Source organism: Drosophila novamexicana, unplaced genomic scaffold (genome assembly GCF_003285875.2).
Source record: "Drosophila novamexicana strain 15010-1031.04,08,12 unplaced genomic scaffold, DnovRS2.1 tig00000008-arrow-pilon, whole genome shotgun sequence".
NCBI lineage: Eukaryota > Metazoa > Arthropoda > Insecta > Diptera > Drosophilidae > Drosophila > Drosophila novamexicana.
Window position 1 is genome coordinate 7,291,137 of NW_020824765.1, and position 17,142 is coordinate 7,308,278.

General features: G+C 38.8%; 1 protein-coding gene across 3 annotated transcripts in view; it reads left to right on the forward strand.

The window, feature by feature from the left end:
- Positions 1-599: 599 nt before the first annotated feature.
- Positions 600-17,142, forward strand: part of LOC115761296 (G protein alpha o subunit) — a 36,600-nt gene continuing 20,057 nt past the window's right edge. Inside the window, exons 1-4 of one of the 3 annotated variants that reach the window (XM_030703026.1) lie at positions 9,017-9,087; positions 10,627-10,997; positions 16,268-16,452; positions 16,532-16,692. In XM_030703026.1, coding sequence (XP_030558886.1) covers positions 10,880-10,997; positions 16,268-16,452; positions 16,532-16,692 — 464 coding nt within the window. In that variant the 5' untranslated portion in view covers positions 9,017-9,087; positions 10,627-10,879. Of the gene's footprint in view, positions 893-9,016; positions 9,088-10,449; positions 10,998-16,267; positions 16,453-16,531; positions 16,693-17,142 lie in introns of those variants that run through there. The other 2 variants (XM_030703042.1, XM_030703034.1) reach the window with 2 other exon arrangements.

The following is a 17,142-nucleotide window of genomic DNA, read 5'->3' on the forward strand; positions in this document are numbered from 1 at the left end:
GCGTAATATTTTCCTCTTGCATTCTTTTAGTCAGTTTCGATAGCATTTTCTGATTAGATAAATGGAATTGACGAATATGTGTGTGTTATATTACATATTTTCCATTCAAGCCATATGTAAATTGGCTAGAGCAGTGCCTGCTGCTGCTGCTGCTGCTTGCTCTCGTTGTTGTTTTTGTCGCTGATAACAAACTACAGCAACAACAACAACGGCAAGAAAAGCGCAGTTCAATTATAGCAGCGCGCGCCCTATTGGACGGCAAGACAGTGGCGGCCATAAAATTAGGTGCACTTGTCAAGTAGGCAACACTGTTATCTCAATGCCGGTGCGTGCCTGCGTCTGCGTGTGTCTGTGCGTGTCTGCGTGTGTGTGTGTGTGACTCATTGCTCATTGAGTTGTTGTTGTTGTTGTTGTTGTTGCTGTCACTTCCCGTGTCAGAACGGCTGAACGGTCAGTTGTTATTGTTTATGCAGAAAAATCCAATTGGATGCTGCGCGCTCGGCTGCCATTTCCCAAGACAACAAATAAAAAAACAAGAAAAGAAGAAGAATAGTACATATATACACAAAAAAATAACCAAATATTCGCTTATATTTCAGTGTGTATATTGTAATTTTAAGCATTTTGTAAATAAGATAAAAGTATAATCAATCAAATCGAATCAAATCAAATCATCAATAACTAAAAAGCAGCCACCTAAAGAAACACACCCTAAACTTTAACTGACAAGTGCTGCCAAAGCCACAAAACTAAAAAAAAAAAAACTAAAACAAAATGGGCTGCACTACATCGGCTGAAGAGCGCGCTGCCATACAACGTTCCAAACAAATCGAGAAGAACCTGAAAGAGGATGGCATCCAAGCGGCAAAGGACATTAAACTTTTGCTACTCGGTAAGTGCAATTTACAACAATTTATAACAATAACAAATGCAATCATTTTTCTTATTTTTTTTTTTTTTTTGTTATTTTTCTTCTGTTTGTTTATGCACACACTCAGAACTTTCGCTCAGGAAGTCGCTGTGCGTTCCCCTTTCTCAAAAAGAAAACAATCTCATCTTTTGTGTACCTACATAAATGGAATTTCTTTATCAGTTGCGAGTCGCAACGAGCACTTGAGTTCTTTAAAGTTGTTTTCCTTTTACATTTTTTTTTGATAGAGCAACTGCATACAGGCTCAATTATTTTAGGCCTTGCACAGTGGTATGTGCTGCAGTTTTTATGGGCCATTAGGAAATATGTGTAATAAAATAAAATGGGATAAGCGGGTGAAGGTATGTGAAATGATAAATATTTTATTGTTCTTTTACTTTGTTGAAATATTTGGTGAAGTTTTGCATTTAATCGATGAGCTGCTTTTCAATGGGTATTCAAACAAAAATGAATATTATAAAAAGTTGCTGTAAACAATAAAAGCCGCATTTAAGTTCGTCTGCAACGACTTTATTATGGAATTTAATAGTTATTACAAGAAAAAAGTTCAAACTATTGCCTTAAACTTTATATATAGTAAAGTTTTACCTATTTTCAAAGATAATCCCAAAAAAAAATCATATCCTAATTTATTGTTAAGCAAAAAATTGCCACCAAGAAGAGAGTGAAAAGAGGAAAAAAGAAAACGTAACTCAAGGCTGATGCATCATCCAGTGGCATGATAATTTATTCTTAGCGTGTGTTGTGGCCAAGGCAACGAAAAGGCGACCGAAAACTTAACAATTGGGTCAAATGCGATGCTTTGTCCGGCTCTCGTTTTCGTTCTGCCACTCCATATTCCCATTCCCATTTCCATTCTCGTTCTGCTTCTGGTTACTCTTCTTGTTCGGGACAGATTCGAGTGCTCATGCTTGCGACTTTACACTAATGACAACTGACAAATCGAGGGGCATGCGGTGCAATGCATTTTAGAGTGCACTCAGACCACGGTGCAACTGTTGCGGCTGCATTCGAGTGTCTGTGTGTGTGTGTGTGCAACAGCTATGTGCAACAGAGGCGACGCCACGCCAAGTTGCGTCAGGCTCAAGTGCGCCCCTTCGCGCTAACCTTCTACTACACTCAGAGAAATATTTATTCTAAATTCTTGTTAGAGATTTTTTACCATTTTCCAATTTAAGCCTTTTGAATATTTTATCTTGATTTCAAAATAAACTCTAAATGTAACAAAAATAGGTAAAGAAATTCTTTGTATTAAGTACAACATACTTTTTACAAGAATTTGCTTACCTTACGAAAAGAAATAAAAAGAAAAATTAACTTGGATTAAGTACAAAAAGTACAGAATACTTTTTACAAGAATTTGCTTTGCTTACAAAAAGAAATAAATAAGAAAAATCGGCTTGGATTAGGTAAAAGAAATGTGTTTAAAGCATTTTTTTTAAGTGAACATATTTAATACTTAAGTTAAATTAAAACAAGTAAGAGGTTCTAGTCGGGAGCTCCCGACTAGGGGATACCCTGAACCCTCTTATTCCAACACCAAATGAATATATATATTCTATTTTAGAAGCTATATGTCAAGTTTGGTAACTCTAGCTCTTATTATTTACCAAAAAACCCAAAAAACAGGATATCGATATCGATTTTTATCGATTGCTTGGAAACGGAGTAAGTTATCGATTATCGGAAACAAACTCGATCTGCGCGGGAACTAGGAGCATCTACATCTAAAATTTCAAGTCTCTAGCTCTTATAGGTTCTGAGATCCTTGCGTTCATACATACAAACGGACGGACGGGCAGACAGACGGACTTGGCTAGATCGACTCGGCTATTGATGCTGATCAAGAATATATATACTTTATGGGGTCGGAGATGCTTCCTTCTGCCTGTTACATACATTTGGATTTTGCACAAATACAATATACCCTTATACCCATTTTTAATGAGTTCAGGGTATAAAAAATGTTCAGCAATAAGAATTTTGTCCTCAGTTTCGACATATTCACACAAGTAGTCGCCTTTTTCGCTGAGTGTAGCCGCTGGCGCGCCTGCATCCGCCAAAACGGCACTTGGCATTCAAGCGTTTGCACGTGTAGCTTTACCTGTCGATTGACATGAACCACAAGCCACGCGCCTTGCCACGGGTGGAGGGTGCGTGCAGGGAGGGTAGCGGGGCGACTCTTGTAAACGGACAACTTACTCGGCTGGCAGTTAAGCACTTAAGCAGCTCGCGCCACTGACATTGACATTGGTGTCGTCCGTTAATCCCATTTAGCCAAATGCCAGGCCCCAGATCCTGGACAAAATGCAAGAGAGAGCAAAAGATATATGAGAGATGTAAGCTAACTCGGAATGCTCGGGAATGGAAACTTAATGAAAGTGTATTTTTATTTTTCTATACTTTTTTGATAATCCTCCAAAATAAAGTATTTTCTCGCCTAGAATTGGTTTGTAAAAATCGTTTACTTAAAATAAATTAATCGGAAATTGGAAATGAAAAAAGAGTATTTGCCAGATTTTCAAGCACATATTTATATTATATTTTGCATTTGTAGTACATTGTTTTGAAAAATCCTGTAGAATTGGACCAAAGAAATTTTGTAAAATTTAAAATTTTGTATTTAAAAGAATAGAAAATAACAAGTTTCGGTGTGCCTTATCTTCTGAACTTGTATATATATTTGATTTGTGATATATTGCCACATGTTGATGATAAAGTGTCTCAAAACGGCAAAGTTCGACCTTTTTACTGTGCAAAGTTTTATCAAGAAAGTTCTTAAACTAAGAGATTAGTTGGCATAGAAACATATAGAGGGAAAGTCAGGCCGAAGGACATGACCAAATCAAGAAGATATATGATATGTAATAATATGTATAATGAGGATATATATTCTTAAACGTGAGGATAAATACTCTTGTGAATGCGTAGAGAAGATATGATGTGGATGAAGATGTATGCTTCAAAGTGTTATGTTTTTCCTGCATTAGTAGAAGAGTTAGAATTCTTGGGGACTTTTCCCTTAAAGCGGAACGACTTCAGACTTCAATTAGTAAATAACATGTGGGAAATGGCAGAGGTATTTTATCATATTAGTACACATTTTCTCATCCAAGCTAAGCCTTCAAAATCTTTTAATATGTTTGAAATTGGGAAGGTTTTAGAAATCTACAAACAAATTTGCCAACTGCAGCTCCTCTCTCTCTCCCTATCTCTCTTTCTCTCTCTCTCTCTCTCTCTCTCTCTGTTGCCGAGTATAATGATTAGAGGTAACTGGCAATTGCATCTGGGCCAATATGGCTCATAATGTGGCTTTCTCATTGTTGTTATTGTTGTTGCTGCTTTTGTCGGTTGCACTTTGGGCCAGAGACGAATGGCAGGCCGGAAGCATCAAATGGCGGCAGGAAGCAGAGCAACAAACAATGAACGACAACAGGCGACAACACAACGTCGCTTGTAACTGTTGCCAGCTGAATGTACATGAGCTCCGCCCTGCCATGCTCCGCCCTGCCCTGCCCTGCTCCGACCTGCCCTCTGCTGTCCTGGGTGTGGTTGCTTTTTCGGTCTGTGGACAAAACATCGATACACAAGTGCCAACTGGTCCTTGCCACTGCACCCTCTCCCCCTTGGCCCCTCTCGTGGCAAGGGCCCTGCTCCAACGGATGCCTAAACAGTTTAACATAATTTTGTAGCTAAAAGGGGCTATTGAGGAAACATTTGCCGCTTGTGTTTTATGGCCCAAACTGCAGCAGCTAAGTGATATGTGGGCAAAGACAGGCAGGTCGGGAGAGAGAGAGAGGGAGGGAGAGAGAGAGAGAGGGAGGGAGAGAGAATGGCGATAATAAACACTTTCAGAAGGAGCGATATTTCACGAACGTGGTTTGTTAATTGAAATGCCAAATTCTGTAGAAGAATTCGAATTTTTAGATAGAATATGTGCAAAGCGAGTAGTTACCATGCAGATATCTTATAAGGTACTTCTAAAAGTGAAAGAATCTGAATCTGTGTGCACTATACCAAATATGGTATGGGGCCAAATATGCTATTATTCGATATTATTTCTTATCGAGTTAATGCAAACTTGACAAATTATCGATATTTGAAGAGAAACTCGAGATCGAAGTCAGACGGATGGAAAGACTGACAGACAGACTGGAGGACATGCCTAGATTGAATATCCTATAGATACTGGCCAAGAATAGGTATATATATATATATATGTATATATACTTTTCTTCCAAAGATTCTCAGTATAAAAACGAGAACGAAAGGCTATCTTCGGCACGCCGAAGATCTAATACCCTTGCAGATCCAACCTTTTCATAATGCTTATAGTGCTTTGCCCGTATCTAAGAAGCACAGGGAAAATAGTTAATGCCGATATTGGGCAAGATATCTTGATAAACAAAATGTTTTTTCATACAAAAACTTAATTTTCGACCGATCGTTCCTATGGCAGCTATATGGTATAGTGGTCCGATCTTAATAGGATTTTGCATATATATGAGGAGCATAGTAAAACTAATAAATGCCGAGTTTGGTCAAGATATCTTATAAACAAAATGTTTTTTTCATACAAAAACTTAATTTTCGACCGATCGTTCCTATGGCAGCTATATGGTATAGTGGTCCGATCCAGCTGGTTTTCACATATGTGCTGCGTACAACAGAAATAGGGACTTCTGCAAAATTTCATTAAGATAGCTTTAAAAATGAGAGACTAGTTCGCATAGAAACAGACAGACGGACATGGCTTTATCGACTCGGCTGTTGATGCTGATCACGAATATATATACTTTATGGGGTCGGAGATGTCTCCTTCTATGCGTTACACATTCCACGACAAAATTATAATACCCTCTGCAAGGGTTTAATAAAGAGCAAAAAACATGAACTTCTATTCAAAGCTTAAGAATTACCACAGCACATTTCAACTATATATTTTAACTTTCCAATAATTTAATGATCTCCTTTCTTAAAACATGCTAATCTCCATTAGAGAAACTTTACTTGGCTTGCATTTTATTCACTAGAAAACTGAATATAGTTTTTCAAGAAATCGCTCTTCCAACTACAAAAAGTTGTTCTACTTAAAAAGTGGTTAGGTAACTAGTTACCCTGTTTTTCAATGGCATCAAGCAAAAGCAAACATTGCTAAACAAAAAAGAATGAAATGAAATGTCCAAATTGATTTGTAATTTTCAGAAAAATGTGCAGCACACAATTTCTTGTTAGTGAACTGAGGGCCAAATTGATTTTCCAGCTAAAAAATATTTGTTCTTTGTCGAATGCACTTAACTAAAATAAACGGAAGAGATTGCATTTGTTAACCCCCCCCCCCCCCCCCCCCCCCCCCCCCCCCCCCCCCCCCCTTACTGGCTTTCCCCCGCCCCCTCCACTTGGCGTGCAAATAAACAAAAGATTCGTTAAATAAACTATGGAAAATATGCCAAATATAACACAAATCGAATTTAATTGACGCGAGTCAAATGTCGCACAAGAGGGCCAAAAGGCCCCCCTCAAAAAGAGACAACTTATCGAGAGAGAGAGAGAGAGAGAGAGAGAGAGAGAGAGGGAGAAAGAGTGTACAGTTCTTTCCCCTCCCACTTTTCATCCCAGCTCGTTGTCATTTAAAAGAGTTCGCGTGTTAATAAAAATGAACATGGTTAGATGGAAGCAGACAATTTGTTTGTCGTTGTCATTGGCTGCGGTTGCCCCCCACTCCTCTCTCAAACCCCCTCCCCCGTCTGCCCCTCAGGAGGGGGGGGGGGGCGGCGCTCTGCCCCTGGCCTAACCCAATTCATTCAATAATTTCATTTGCCAGTCGTTCACTGTTTTCCCTTTTTGCCACTGTCCGCTCGCGAATGATGATTCAATTGAATTTGTCGTTTTGCGTAGCCCCCCTACACGGACCCCCCCCCCCCCCCACTCCCTTGACATCTGCCCTGCTAAACCAGGGCAGCCAATTCGAGCATGTCTGTCGCTTTGGCACGCAATTTGACCGTGCTGCCATGGAATGCAATTACCTTACGGTCTCTGGCAACGACGTCAATTATCGCCGCATTTAACGAGGGGGTCATCTATTGTGTGGGCGGTGGGCGGTGGGCGATGGGTGGTGGGCGTGGGCTGGTGATGGTTGCAACTGTTATTCTTGGAAATCTCGGCACTGGCTATCAGTTACCATTGTGCAATTGCACTTATAATCAGGCGAAGATTCTAATTAAAACTAAAATTGAAGGTAAACTGCAACGCAACTAATTGGAGTTGTGTACGAAAATATCAATTTCTGATTTTCATAGCTAAAACGGATCGTGTTCCAATCGAAGGTCAATGTGGAAAAACTGCAATGTGCATTTAATTTTAAGTTATCTTGAAGTAGCAAAACAGAAATATATCTAACAAATCATTATTAATTAATATTAATTGACATTAATTGATTAAACTGATTGAAATAGGAAACTTTGTTATAGCCGAAAACAGAGTCTAGAAATGGAGACTTAAGAAAAACTATTTTTAACTATAAAAGTTATCAAAATAATAGATAAACATTTCAACTAACTTTCATATTTAAATACCATGCCATAATAAACGGAATCGGGAAACCGTTAAAAGTCAAGAATCAGAGTCTGAGAATGGAGTCTGTATTCGAAAGCTCAAGAATTACTATTTTTAAATATAAGATATATCAAAATAATAGATAAACAATTTAAACTTATAATTATCATATTAAAATACCATGACAAATTATTTATCTTCTTAATAGACACACACTTTAATTCAGTTGCAAGCAAATATTATATATATACTATTTATTTTGTGACTAATTGGAGGAAAACCTTTCAAGAAAACTTTGATAAGTCAACTCTCGCATCTCAAGCAAACCTAAATTGAACTTGTGCAGTTGCCATATGGCAAGTTTTTCTAACTAATAGCCAATAAAAAACTATTAACTCGCCCATTGACATTCTTGGGCTGATATTTAGCTGAACTATGGGCACCATTTGGCATGGTAATCGATTGCAGGCTGTAATTGCCCTTCGAGCCTTGCGTTTTTATGAGCCGTGCAATAAGATTAATTGATTTATATGGTGTATTCGATTGTTGAGTGTGTTCGCCTGGTTTTACCTGTGCATTGATTTGTTTTTAGGGCGGTGGGGCTTGTACCGCAATGAAATACGATATGGCTCTAATTGAACGGCACTCGAAACGCAAAAGCTTTTGGTCAATTAACGCTGCCAGCTGAACATTCAATCAAATCAGCCAATGACAATGACTGAACACTATATTCTGCAGCCATCAATTGGCCTCAATTTTTCCTCAATACTTTACTTCTTCTTTTATTATCTAATCTGCCGCCGGCGGCAGTCGTTGTTTTTGTTAGCGGTATCGTTTTCCGGTCAAAATACTCGTCCTGTCGTCTGTCAACGTTCGTCATTCTCCGCACTCGCTGCTTTTGGGCCGGATGCTAGATGGGGCAGCTGGCGGGCCCAATGGCTGCCTAATTGTCAGCCGTTTAGAAGCTAAGCTGCCTAAAACTGGCTTTAAAATAGCATGCCTGTGTGTGTGCATGTGTGTGTTTCGCGTGGGCTACACTCGTTGCTGTTGTTGTCCTTGCTTTGTCGCACTCGCTGCTCGACACTCGCCGCCCGCATTAACTTAACCAATTGCAGCGTGCGCTCGCTTTTACACATCTATACGCTCTGCACCGCTCTCTCTCTCTCTCTCTCTATTTCTCTCACCCACTCACGCTCTCTCCCTGTGCGTGGCGCACTTTCTCGCCTTTGTGCTCTTTCGAACATTCCAGCCTGTCAGCCACTCACAAGCTCCTTGCCATGCGCGCGCTTTAAGCTTTCTCTCCCACTCTCCCACACGCGCGCCGTAAAGCTTTTGCCAGTCCATTCACTAATGTGTATGTGTATTTCCACAAAGCTTTGACTTCGGCTGCGCTTCAGCTGTGAGTGTGCGTGTGCCTGTGAGTGTGAGCGGGAGAGCGCCCGCTGGTGAGTACGTGCAGGCGCGTTTAGGGCGGCTCCATTTGCCAGTTCGTTCAGTCCAGCGAGTCCAGCGCCAGCTCCAGCCAACTCAGTCAGTTGGTTAGCTTAAGAGCAAAGCGAATCGTCCAAAAGCACAAAAATTCACGCGAATTTTCACACCGTGTAAATTCAAAGTCAAAAATAAAATGAAATAAAGTTAAAACCAAAAAAAAAAAAAAAAAACTGCAAAACTTGCATTAATAATTGTGAAAATCTTTAAAAGAACCGTACAAAATAGAAATCGTTGAACAACAATTGAATTTTTGCGCGCCCTTTAGATATGTATAGACGCGACAAGTGCTCGATAATAGCTCGTTAATTGCACGCGAAACTTAAAGACAATTTTTACTGTTTCGCACGAATTTTTCATGAACTTTTACGCGCATGAATCATAATTTTGTGCTGCATGCTGTGCTGGAAGCGTGCAACAACAATAAACAAAAGAAGGCAGCAACAAAAAAAAAACAAAAAAAAAACAATCAGAAAGCAAAGAAAATTTCAATTTTCCGTGCTTTTCATAAAAAGAAAAACTGTAGCAACAACAATAAGAACAACGGCAAAGTACTCGCATTCGCACTTGCTATTTGCTTTGCGTCAGAATAAGCAACCCCTCCGGCCGCCCAATCAACCCCTACACCTTCCAAGCGTTCTGCCCCCTTCCCCTCTCAGTCTCTCTCTAGCCCTCTCTCTCGCTCGCTCGCTCTTAGATCTGTGTGTGAATGTGTTTATGGCCACTTGTAAGACCAGCTAGCAAATTGGGAAAAAACTCTTGGTCATGTCCATGGGCATTTTGCATATAATAATATGCCCCGCCATTCATTTGTCTATCAATATTATTTATGGCCACTCATAATAATCGTATATGCATATATATATACATATAAATACAGTATATATATATATGCTTATCCGATATGCAATATCGTTTTGCCTATAAAGCAACTTTCAATGTGTTTCGCTAGCGTGTTTTATTGATTTTTTTGTTTTTGGTTTTGGTCACACGCTGCGTATGCGTGTTGTGCGTGTACGAGTGTGCGAGTGTGTGCGTGTGTGTTTGTCAAGGCTCTAGTTGCAGGCACAACATGTTGTATGGGTGTATACCACCTGCCACCCTTACCCGCCCCTGGCCCATAACTTGCCAATCTAGCCAAAAATCTTGTATATGCGCTAATTGTATTCTTTTCTATTACAACTTGTATTTTTTTCTAGTTTAATTTTTGTTTTTTTTTTTTGTCTAGGAGTCAAAAAGCACAAAACTTGCAAAAGCTTTGCACGAAAAAGTTTAATTTCGAACTCGCTCTCGGCTTGGACTTGCACTCTCCCTTCCACTCGCTCTGGCCCCCTCTCTCTCTCCCTCTCTCTGTCTCTCTCTCTCTCTGTTCACACTTGGCCAGCTGGTTGTAGCTTCGGGTAGGTTGTTGGCAAAAAGCACGCGGCGCGAAGTTTTATCGTTCAAATCGGCAACTCATTTCGTGCAGCATCCGCATGGCAAACGAACGTGTCTCGGCTCTTATCCTGGGATCCTGCCTCCTGTTTGTCAACAAATGCGCATAAATTCAATTGTTGTTCGGTTATGTCACCCGCTGACAAGTGTACGCAAATAAATATTCAATTCAATTCCATTTCTCTTTCTCAATCTTTCCCCCTCTGAAATTCGCGCAGTGTAAGCAAGTGTAACACAGTTCAACATTCTTAATCGCAATTGTAAACAAAATTTGTAAAAAAGACAAATAGCGAAGAAAAAACAGAAAACAATTTTCAGCTGAGCAGCTGAGAGTGTGGGCCAACTAGTTGGTTGGGCTTGTTTATTTGTTTGTTAATTTCCGTTTCACTTCTGCCCCCCCGCGTGTTCGGCCATTGATTTGGCCGATATCAAACGACCTTCAAAACGTTTTGCGTCGAGGCAATACGCACCATGGGCTGCGCACAGTCTGCCGAGGAGCGAGCCGCAGCCGCCAGGAGTCGCCTGATCGAGCGTAATCTCAAAGAGGATGGCATCCAGGCAGCCAAGGAGATAAAGCTGCTGCTCTTGGGTGAGTTCTGCCGGGCCTAGCCCATCTCCTCCCGCCTCCCTCTCTCACTCTTTGCTGGGTCTCTGGCCGCCGCGTAATTACCATAGCATACTTACCGGCTGCTCGGCTCTGCATATAAATTCAAAGCTGCCTGCCCATGCCACACATTCAAGTGGCATTAACGAGCTGTCCTGCTGCTGCCGCTGCCGCTGCTGTTGGACTTGCCACACGCGTAATTTAACCAAAATATGTTATTTTATTTATTTATTTTTGCTGATTGTCTGCATTGGCAGCGCAGACACGCAGCTCAGCGAAATTTACTTGTTCTTGCTGTATGTAAATGCCATAAATTAAATAATCACAATAACATATTTTCATGCTCAGACAATTTGCTAAAGTTCAAGGTCAACCAACGGGTGTGGGTGTGAATTCTCCACACTCTCTGTATGCGGGGTGGTGTGTGTGCGAGTGTGTGTGTGCTCATGATGTGCCTGCTTTGCACCGGGAATCGTTGATTGCAAACTGCAATTATATTATGGCCAACTAACTGGAAACGTAATGAATCAAGCATTAGGTCTGCGAGGCACTTAGATACTACATAAAAATAGAAACCTAATGTTGTATTGATTTTCTCTCACCCCTTTGGGCTCTTGATAGATTTGTAATTACTTAATATGATTTGATAGTTGCTGTAAATGATTTCTGAAGAATTACCAAGGCGCAAAACAAACAAATCATCAGCAGAATTTCTAAGAAAGTTGTCTTAACGCTTCGGTTAAATACTGCTGCAAGGCAAATTCAAATATTTGCAATAAATCAAGAATATCTACTTTACATTTAAGATGCACAAATGTGATTGCTTTCCATAAATGTGATTTACTTGAAATCGTTTCTCTATAAAAATATCCTTATATTTGCTATCTAATTCGAGGCAATCGTTTTTATGCGGAATATGAAACATGAATAAATTGCAACTGCCACAATTTAACTAGAAATAATAACAAAAGTTATTCATAAAATGCGCAGAATTTCCAGAAAATCGAACTTTTCATAACTGGCACGTTTTATTCATAAAACAAGGTTTGCTTAATGTAGAATACAAATAATGTAGAATTTGCGCTGTCATATCATTCGTACACACATAATTCACCTAGCAAATGTTTACAGGGTATTTGCTGGGCTAGCTTTCTGCTTTGTTCAGCTCTTAGGCAATTTGTGGAGCACACATTCGCACATTAACGAGATCCACTGCGCTGCTCTCTTTTACGCTTTGCGTACTTGTGTGTGTGTTTCGTTTCTCATTTCCCCCCAATTTTCATTTTCATTTTGTTTTGTGCCTGCAATTTGGCTGATGTTTACACATTTTTTTTTTGTATTTCATTTAATTTCCTCTTGCAAATATCAGCGTACGTCTCGCAAAAGATTTAATTTCTGACAGTTTTGCGTGTTTGTACAAAATGTTAAATTCTGCTCAGCGATTCCATGTGTGTACTTGTGTGTGTGTTGGTGTGCGTGTGTTTGCTTTTCTCACACTGGAAAAGTGTTTATTTAAAATAAGTTTGACTGTATTGTGTGCGCGTGTGCGTATTCAAAATCGAGCACAAATTCATAATAATAATCAAACAAAAACTAAACTTTTACCTCGACCCCGCTCTCATGGAGTGCCTCTCCCCACCCTCTCTCTCTCTCTCTCTCTCTCTCTCTCTCTGTCTCTGTTCTGCTTGAGCTATTTATGCAATTTACGTAGGCATTAAATTTAAGCACTCGCCTTCACTTCCCATACAAACATCTCATTAATTTAACGTGCCTGCAGCCATAAACAACGCCTTCAAGTGTTGAGCTAGATAAACTTTTCGATCCATTTGCTCAACTCCCGAGTTGATTGTTATGGATTCGAAAGTTCTTCAATGGCTGCATTCACAGAATTGTTGCATATACACATATATATTTTAATCGAAAAACATTCCTGGACAATTACATTGCCAGCGCATTGAACTTATTTTTCACAGCAAAACAAAACAAAAACCTTGAAACTAAACAATTTCCATGGCGCATTGTTAATTTACGTACAGAGTCCAACATGTAAACGAGGCGCAACACGTTAAGTGTGCGCTACGGGTAAAGACCCTTTCGGCATAGTCAACTCTATATATAGAACAGTACTTAATGGAGTCAACATTTGGAATGTGCTTAAACGGAAATTCCCGTTGATTGTCATAAATAGCGCAGCGCTCAAAGTTCCCGAAAGGGCTATTGGACTGATATTTGCATTGTATTTTATTTGAATTTTATGGTTTTGGTTAATATTGGAAAAAGCTTTTCATTTTCTATTTGGTCAGATATCACTAAATATACTAATACATATAAAGTTTCTTTGATGTGGGAAAAGAGACTAACACATATTAAATAAATGGCGAAAATTAATACAAAAACTTAAACTTAAAAAGATATCGTTATCTTAGATACATTTTTTCAAAACTGTTTTCCCTTTTCCTTTTGGAGTTTTCTCCAAGGAACTGTACATATTATTTAGCGAAATGTTCCGCTTTGATATATTCATAATGCTTTTAATTATATGAATAAATTAATTTTGAACTTTTTGAATTACGTTTCAAATTTGTCTTTGTTCCAACTAAATTCCACACTTATACATACAATTTGTTGTATTATATCCTATTAGCCTAAAGATCTTTATCTAGCTATGCAATAAGAGGATTAACTTACTTAACATTAATTATTAATTCTCTTGTGATTTGTTTTATTATTTTTTTAAACTTAACTTTAACTCTATCCAAGTACACGGTTTGGGCGATCGTTGGGTTGGATCCTGCGTCCTTCGTCACTTTTTGCTGCAAAACCTTCTTGCCCTTCTAGTAGGCTGAGCAGAGAGTTGGGCCACGTAGCCGGTGGACTGCTGTCGTAGAAGGTCACCCAATAAAGGAATCTCAAGATACCTTCCCAGAGCTCGGTTGTGGATGTACCAAGATGACCCAGTACTCAGTTCCAAAGATTTGGCTTGCATAGCGCCCAATTGGAGCAAGTAGAGTTTTGTATAGCAGAATCTTATTGCTCAAAGAAAGCGAAAGCTTCATGTTTGCCTTTAGGAGCCATGTTACTCATACAGCTGTAATATACAAACATTTCTCCTTGTTTTCTTCAAGTTCGCAATTAATTTATTGAACAGTTTAAATATTGATACCTCAATGCCTTCTGTAAAGCAGAATTCATTTTCATTGTAAGTCCTTTACTTCATTAAAGCTGGTTTCTTTCTAGCCTCTCTTCTGCATATTTCCAGCATTTTTTTGCTATTTTAAATTCCGAAAATAGAACATCCTTTAATTAATATGTTTTAATATTCACTTTACAAATTGTTTTACAATTAGTATACCTAACTTATTTCCCAGAATTATGCAACAAACTTTCATGCCAATTAATTTCTAATTTTACACAAGCTAAGCGCCAACTTAATTTCAAATCCGTAGAACAACAAATTAGAAAATTCTGCAGAACCTTTAATAAATATAATTTGTGCGGGGCTTTGGCAATCATTTTCCAGCTGACTTAAATGCACAGCTTATCAACAAGTGCATGCAAAAGAAAAACAGCCCACTCAATTATGAAAAAAGAAAGAGAAAAAACGAGTAGGAAAATTCTGATGAAAAATGAGGGAAAATTGCACAAATTGTGCAGAGCGCGTGCAATGAAAGCAGCTAAAATTAGACACGAGATGCAAACAAGCGGCAGATGTTTGCGGCAAACGGGCGGTAAAATTAAAGCAAGTAAAAAATGTTCGTTAAGCCAACAGAAAACCATAAGCTAGACTCAACTAGAGCTATTTCGGGGCATAGAGCACCCAAGTTGACCAGAACCAGAACCAGAACGAAAAGCAGAAGCAACGGGCGCTACAATTAATCCTTTGTTTTGTCAGCGCAACTGTTGAGCTGCCTCACAGCCGACAGCCAAGTCCGAGACCAGAGCATAAGATGATTGCTCAATGCTGATGATGATAATGATTACAATGATGATAATAATGATGATCATGATAATGATAATCATGGTGACGTTCTGAGTGTGTGTTGCGTGTGCTAAAGGCCATTAAGCTCTACTTGTATAATACAAAGCGCACACATTTAGAGCTCAACAACTACGAACTATGCACTTGTAATCTGTGTATAAATATTTATAACCCCCCCTCTCCCACCCACCCTCGCCCACGCCCCCACATCTCCCGCCCCTACCTACCAAGTTACTTGCCCTGCCCTGAGTGCCCGTTTTGCGTCACTGCACATAATCAGACGCCTTCTGTATTTTGCACTTTGCATCTTTGCCACACAGACTTGAGGCGATTTGCCATAGCAAAAAAAAAAATATGTACTTCAAACTATTTTGTTGGGTATATTGATGTTGTGGTGAAGTATGTAATGTGCGGTTAATTGAAGCATTATTATATTGGCATTGTTTTTTATATAGATTTATATAAAATGCGATTTAACAGTTTTTTAAACCATCTGCTTTTATTCGGACAAGTTTTAAAGCTATTTTTATCAAAATATAAAGTATGTACAGACAACTTTTATGCCTTACGGGAGAATTGGCCGGAATTTAAGCCAGATTAAGCTTTTCTATCAAATTTTTATATTCCTTGAGTCTTTCAACCAAATACTCCATTGATTTATATGTTTATTGTGAAAGTCTATTGTAAGCCGGATAACAAGCTCTATTGTACTTCCTATTTGGCTTAAAACTCTTACCTTACAAGTTCATGCAATTTCGTTGAACTAAGTTTCCTCAACTTGCAAGTTTTAATATAATTTTTCTAGCCAACTTATTTACATACATTATTATAACAAGAAAAACTAACAACTTAAATTGCAAATGTTTGGCAAAACTTGAGTTTAAGTCCGAAAAATGTATCTATCTATATCTATCTTTTACAGAAACGAAAACTAAACCAATTATAATTATAAAGCTCAAATGAGTTGCTAGATTAAATATTTTTAAGTTTCTCTTGAATAATAATTCGAATATGCCTTCTTCAAATCAATTTTTATGAGCAGCAAAATTTGGGGTTAATAGAAAACGACAATTTATCAATCAAAAACTCGTTTAAAGCTCGTTTAAATTATATATTTTATATAACAAATACCATACAATATTTCAATACTTTTCCAAGTTTAGCTTATTATAAAACAAGGGTATTTGTTGCACGAATACAAAACATTTTTGAAACATTTGCTAGTGTCGTATCTTTCTAACATGTGTATCTTATCTTGTATCTTTCTTATTTGCAGGCGCCGGAGAATCGGGCAAAAGCACAATAGTCAAACAAATGAAAATCATTCACGAGAGCGGGTTCACTGCGGAGGACTTTAAACAATATCGACCGGTTGTCTACAGCAACACAATACAATCATTAGTTGCAATATTGCGAGCCATGCCAAATCTTAGTATTCAGTATAGCAATAACGAGCGGGAGGTGAGTGAATCACCATTTACCTGAATCTCTAATGTTGCATCTCGTATTTAAATGCATTCGTTTTTTTGTTTGTTTGCAGAGCGATGCGAAAATGGTGTTCGATGTGTGCCAACGCATGCACGATACCGAACCCTTCTCAGAGGAGCTGCTCGCCGCCATGAAGCGGCTCTGGCTTGATGCCGGCGTCCAGGAATGCTTCTCGCGCAGCAACGAATATCAATTGAATGATTCCGCTAAATAGTGAGTAACCATTTTTGAATAATTATTGTGTATATTTACACGAGTAGGTGTAAGGAAACCTAATATCCTCAGCCTTGTAGTCAGCGGCTGTCACTTTTAGTTTACTTTAATCTGACTATTGCTCTGTGAGTTGTATGTCTGTTCCTCTGTTAAAAGAATTCCACTTTAATTGCAATTAGACTGCCTAAACAGTTTTAATAGCTGCATCTAAATGCAACTCTTTACTCGTATACTCTCTTCAATTCTGCTTTGTCTGGCATTCGTAAACGTTTCTGTTGCCTTGCATTCAAAATCTGTTAATGCACTCACATCTTCACTCTCTGCTGTTAAGCTGTATCGTCTGTACTTATTATAAATATATACATATACGCTATTGCAATTTCTTAATTCTTCTTTCTACTGCATTCGTAAACGTTTTTCGCTTAGAGGCCTTCACGAAAAAATCGTGTT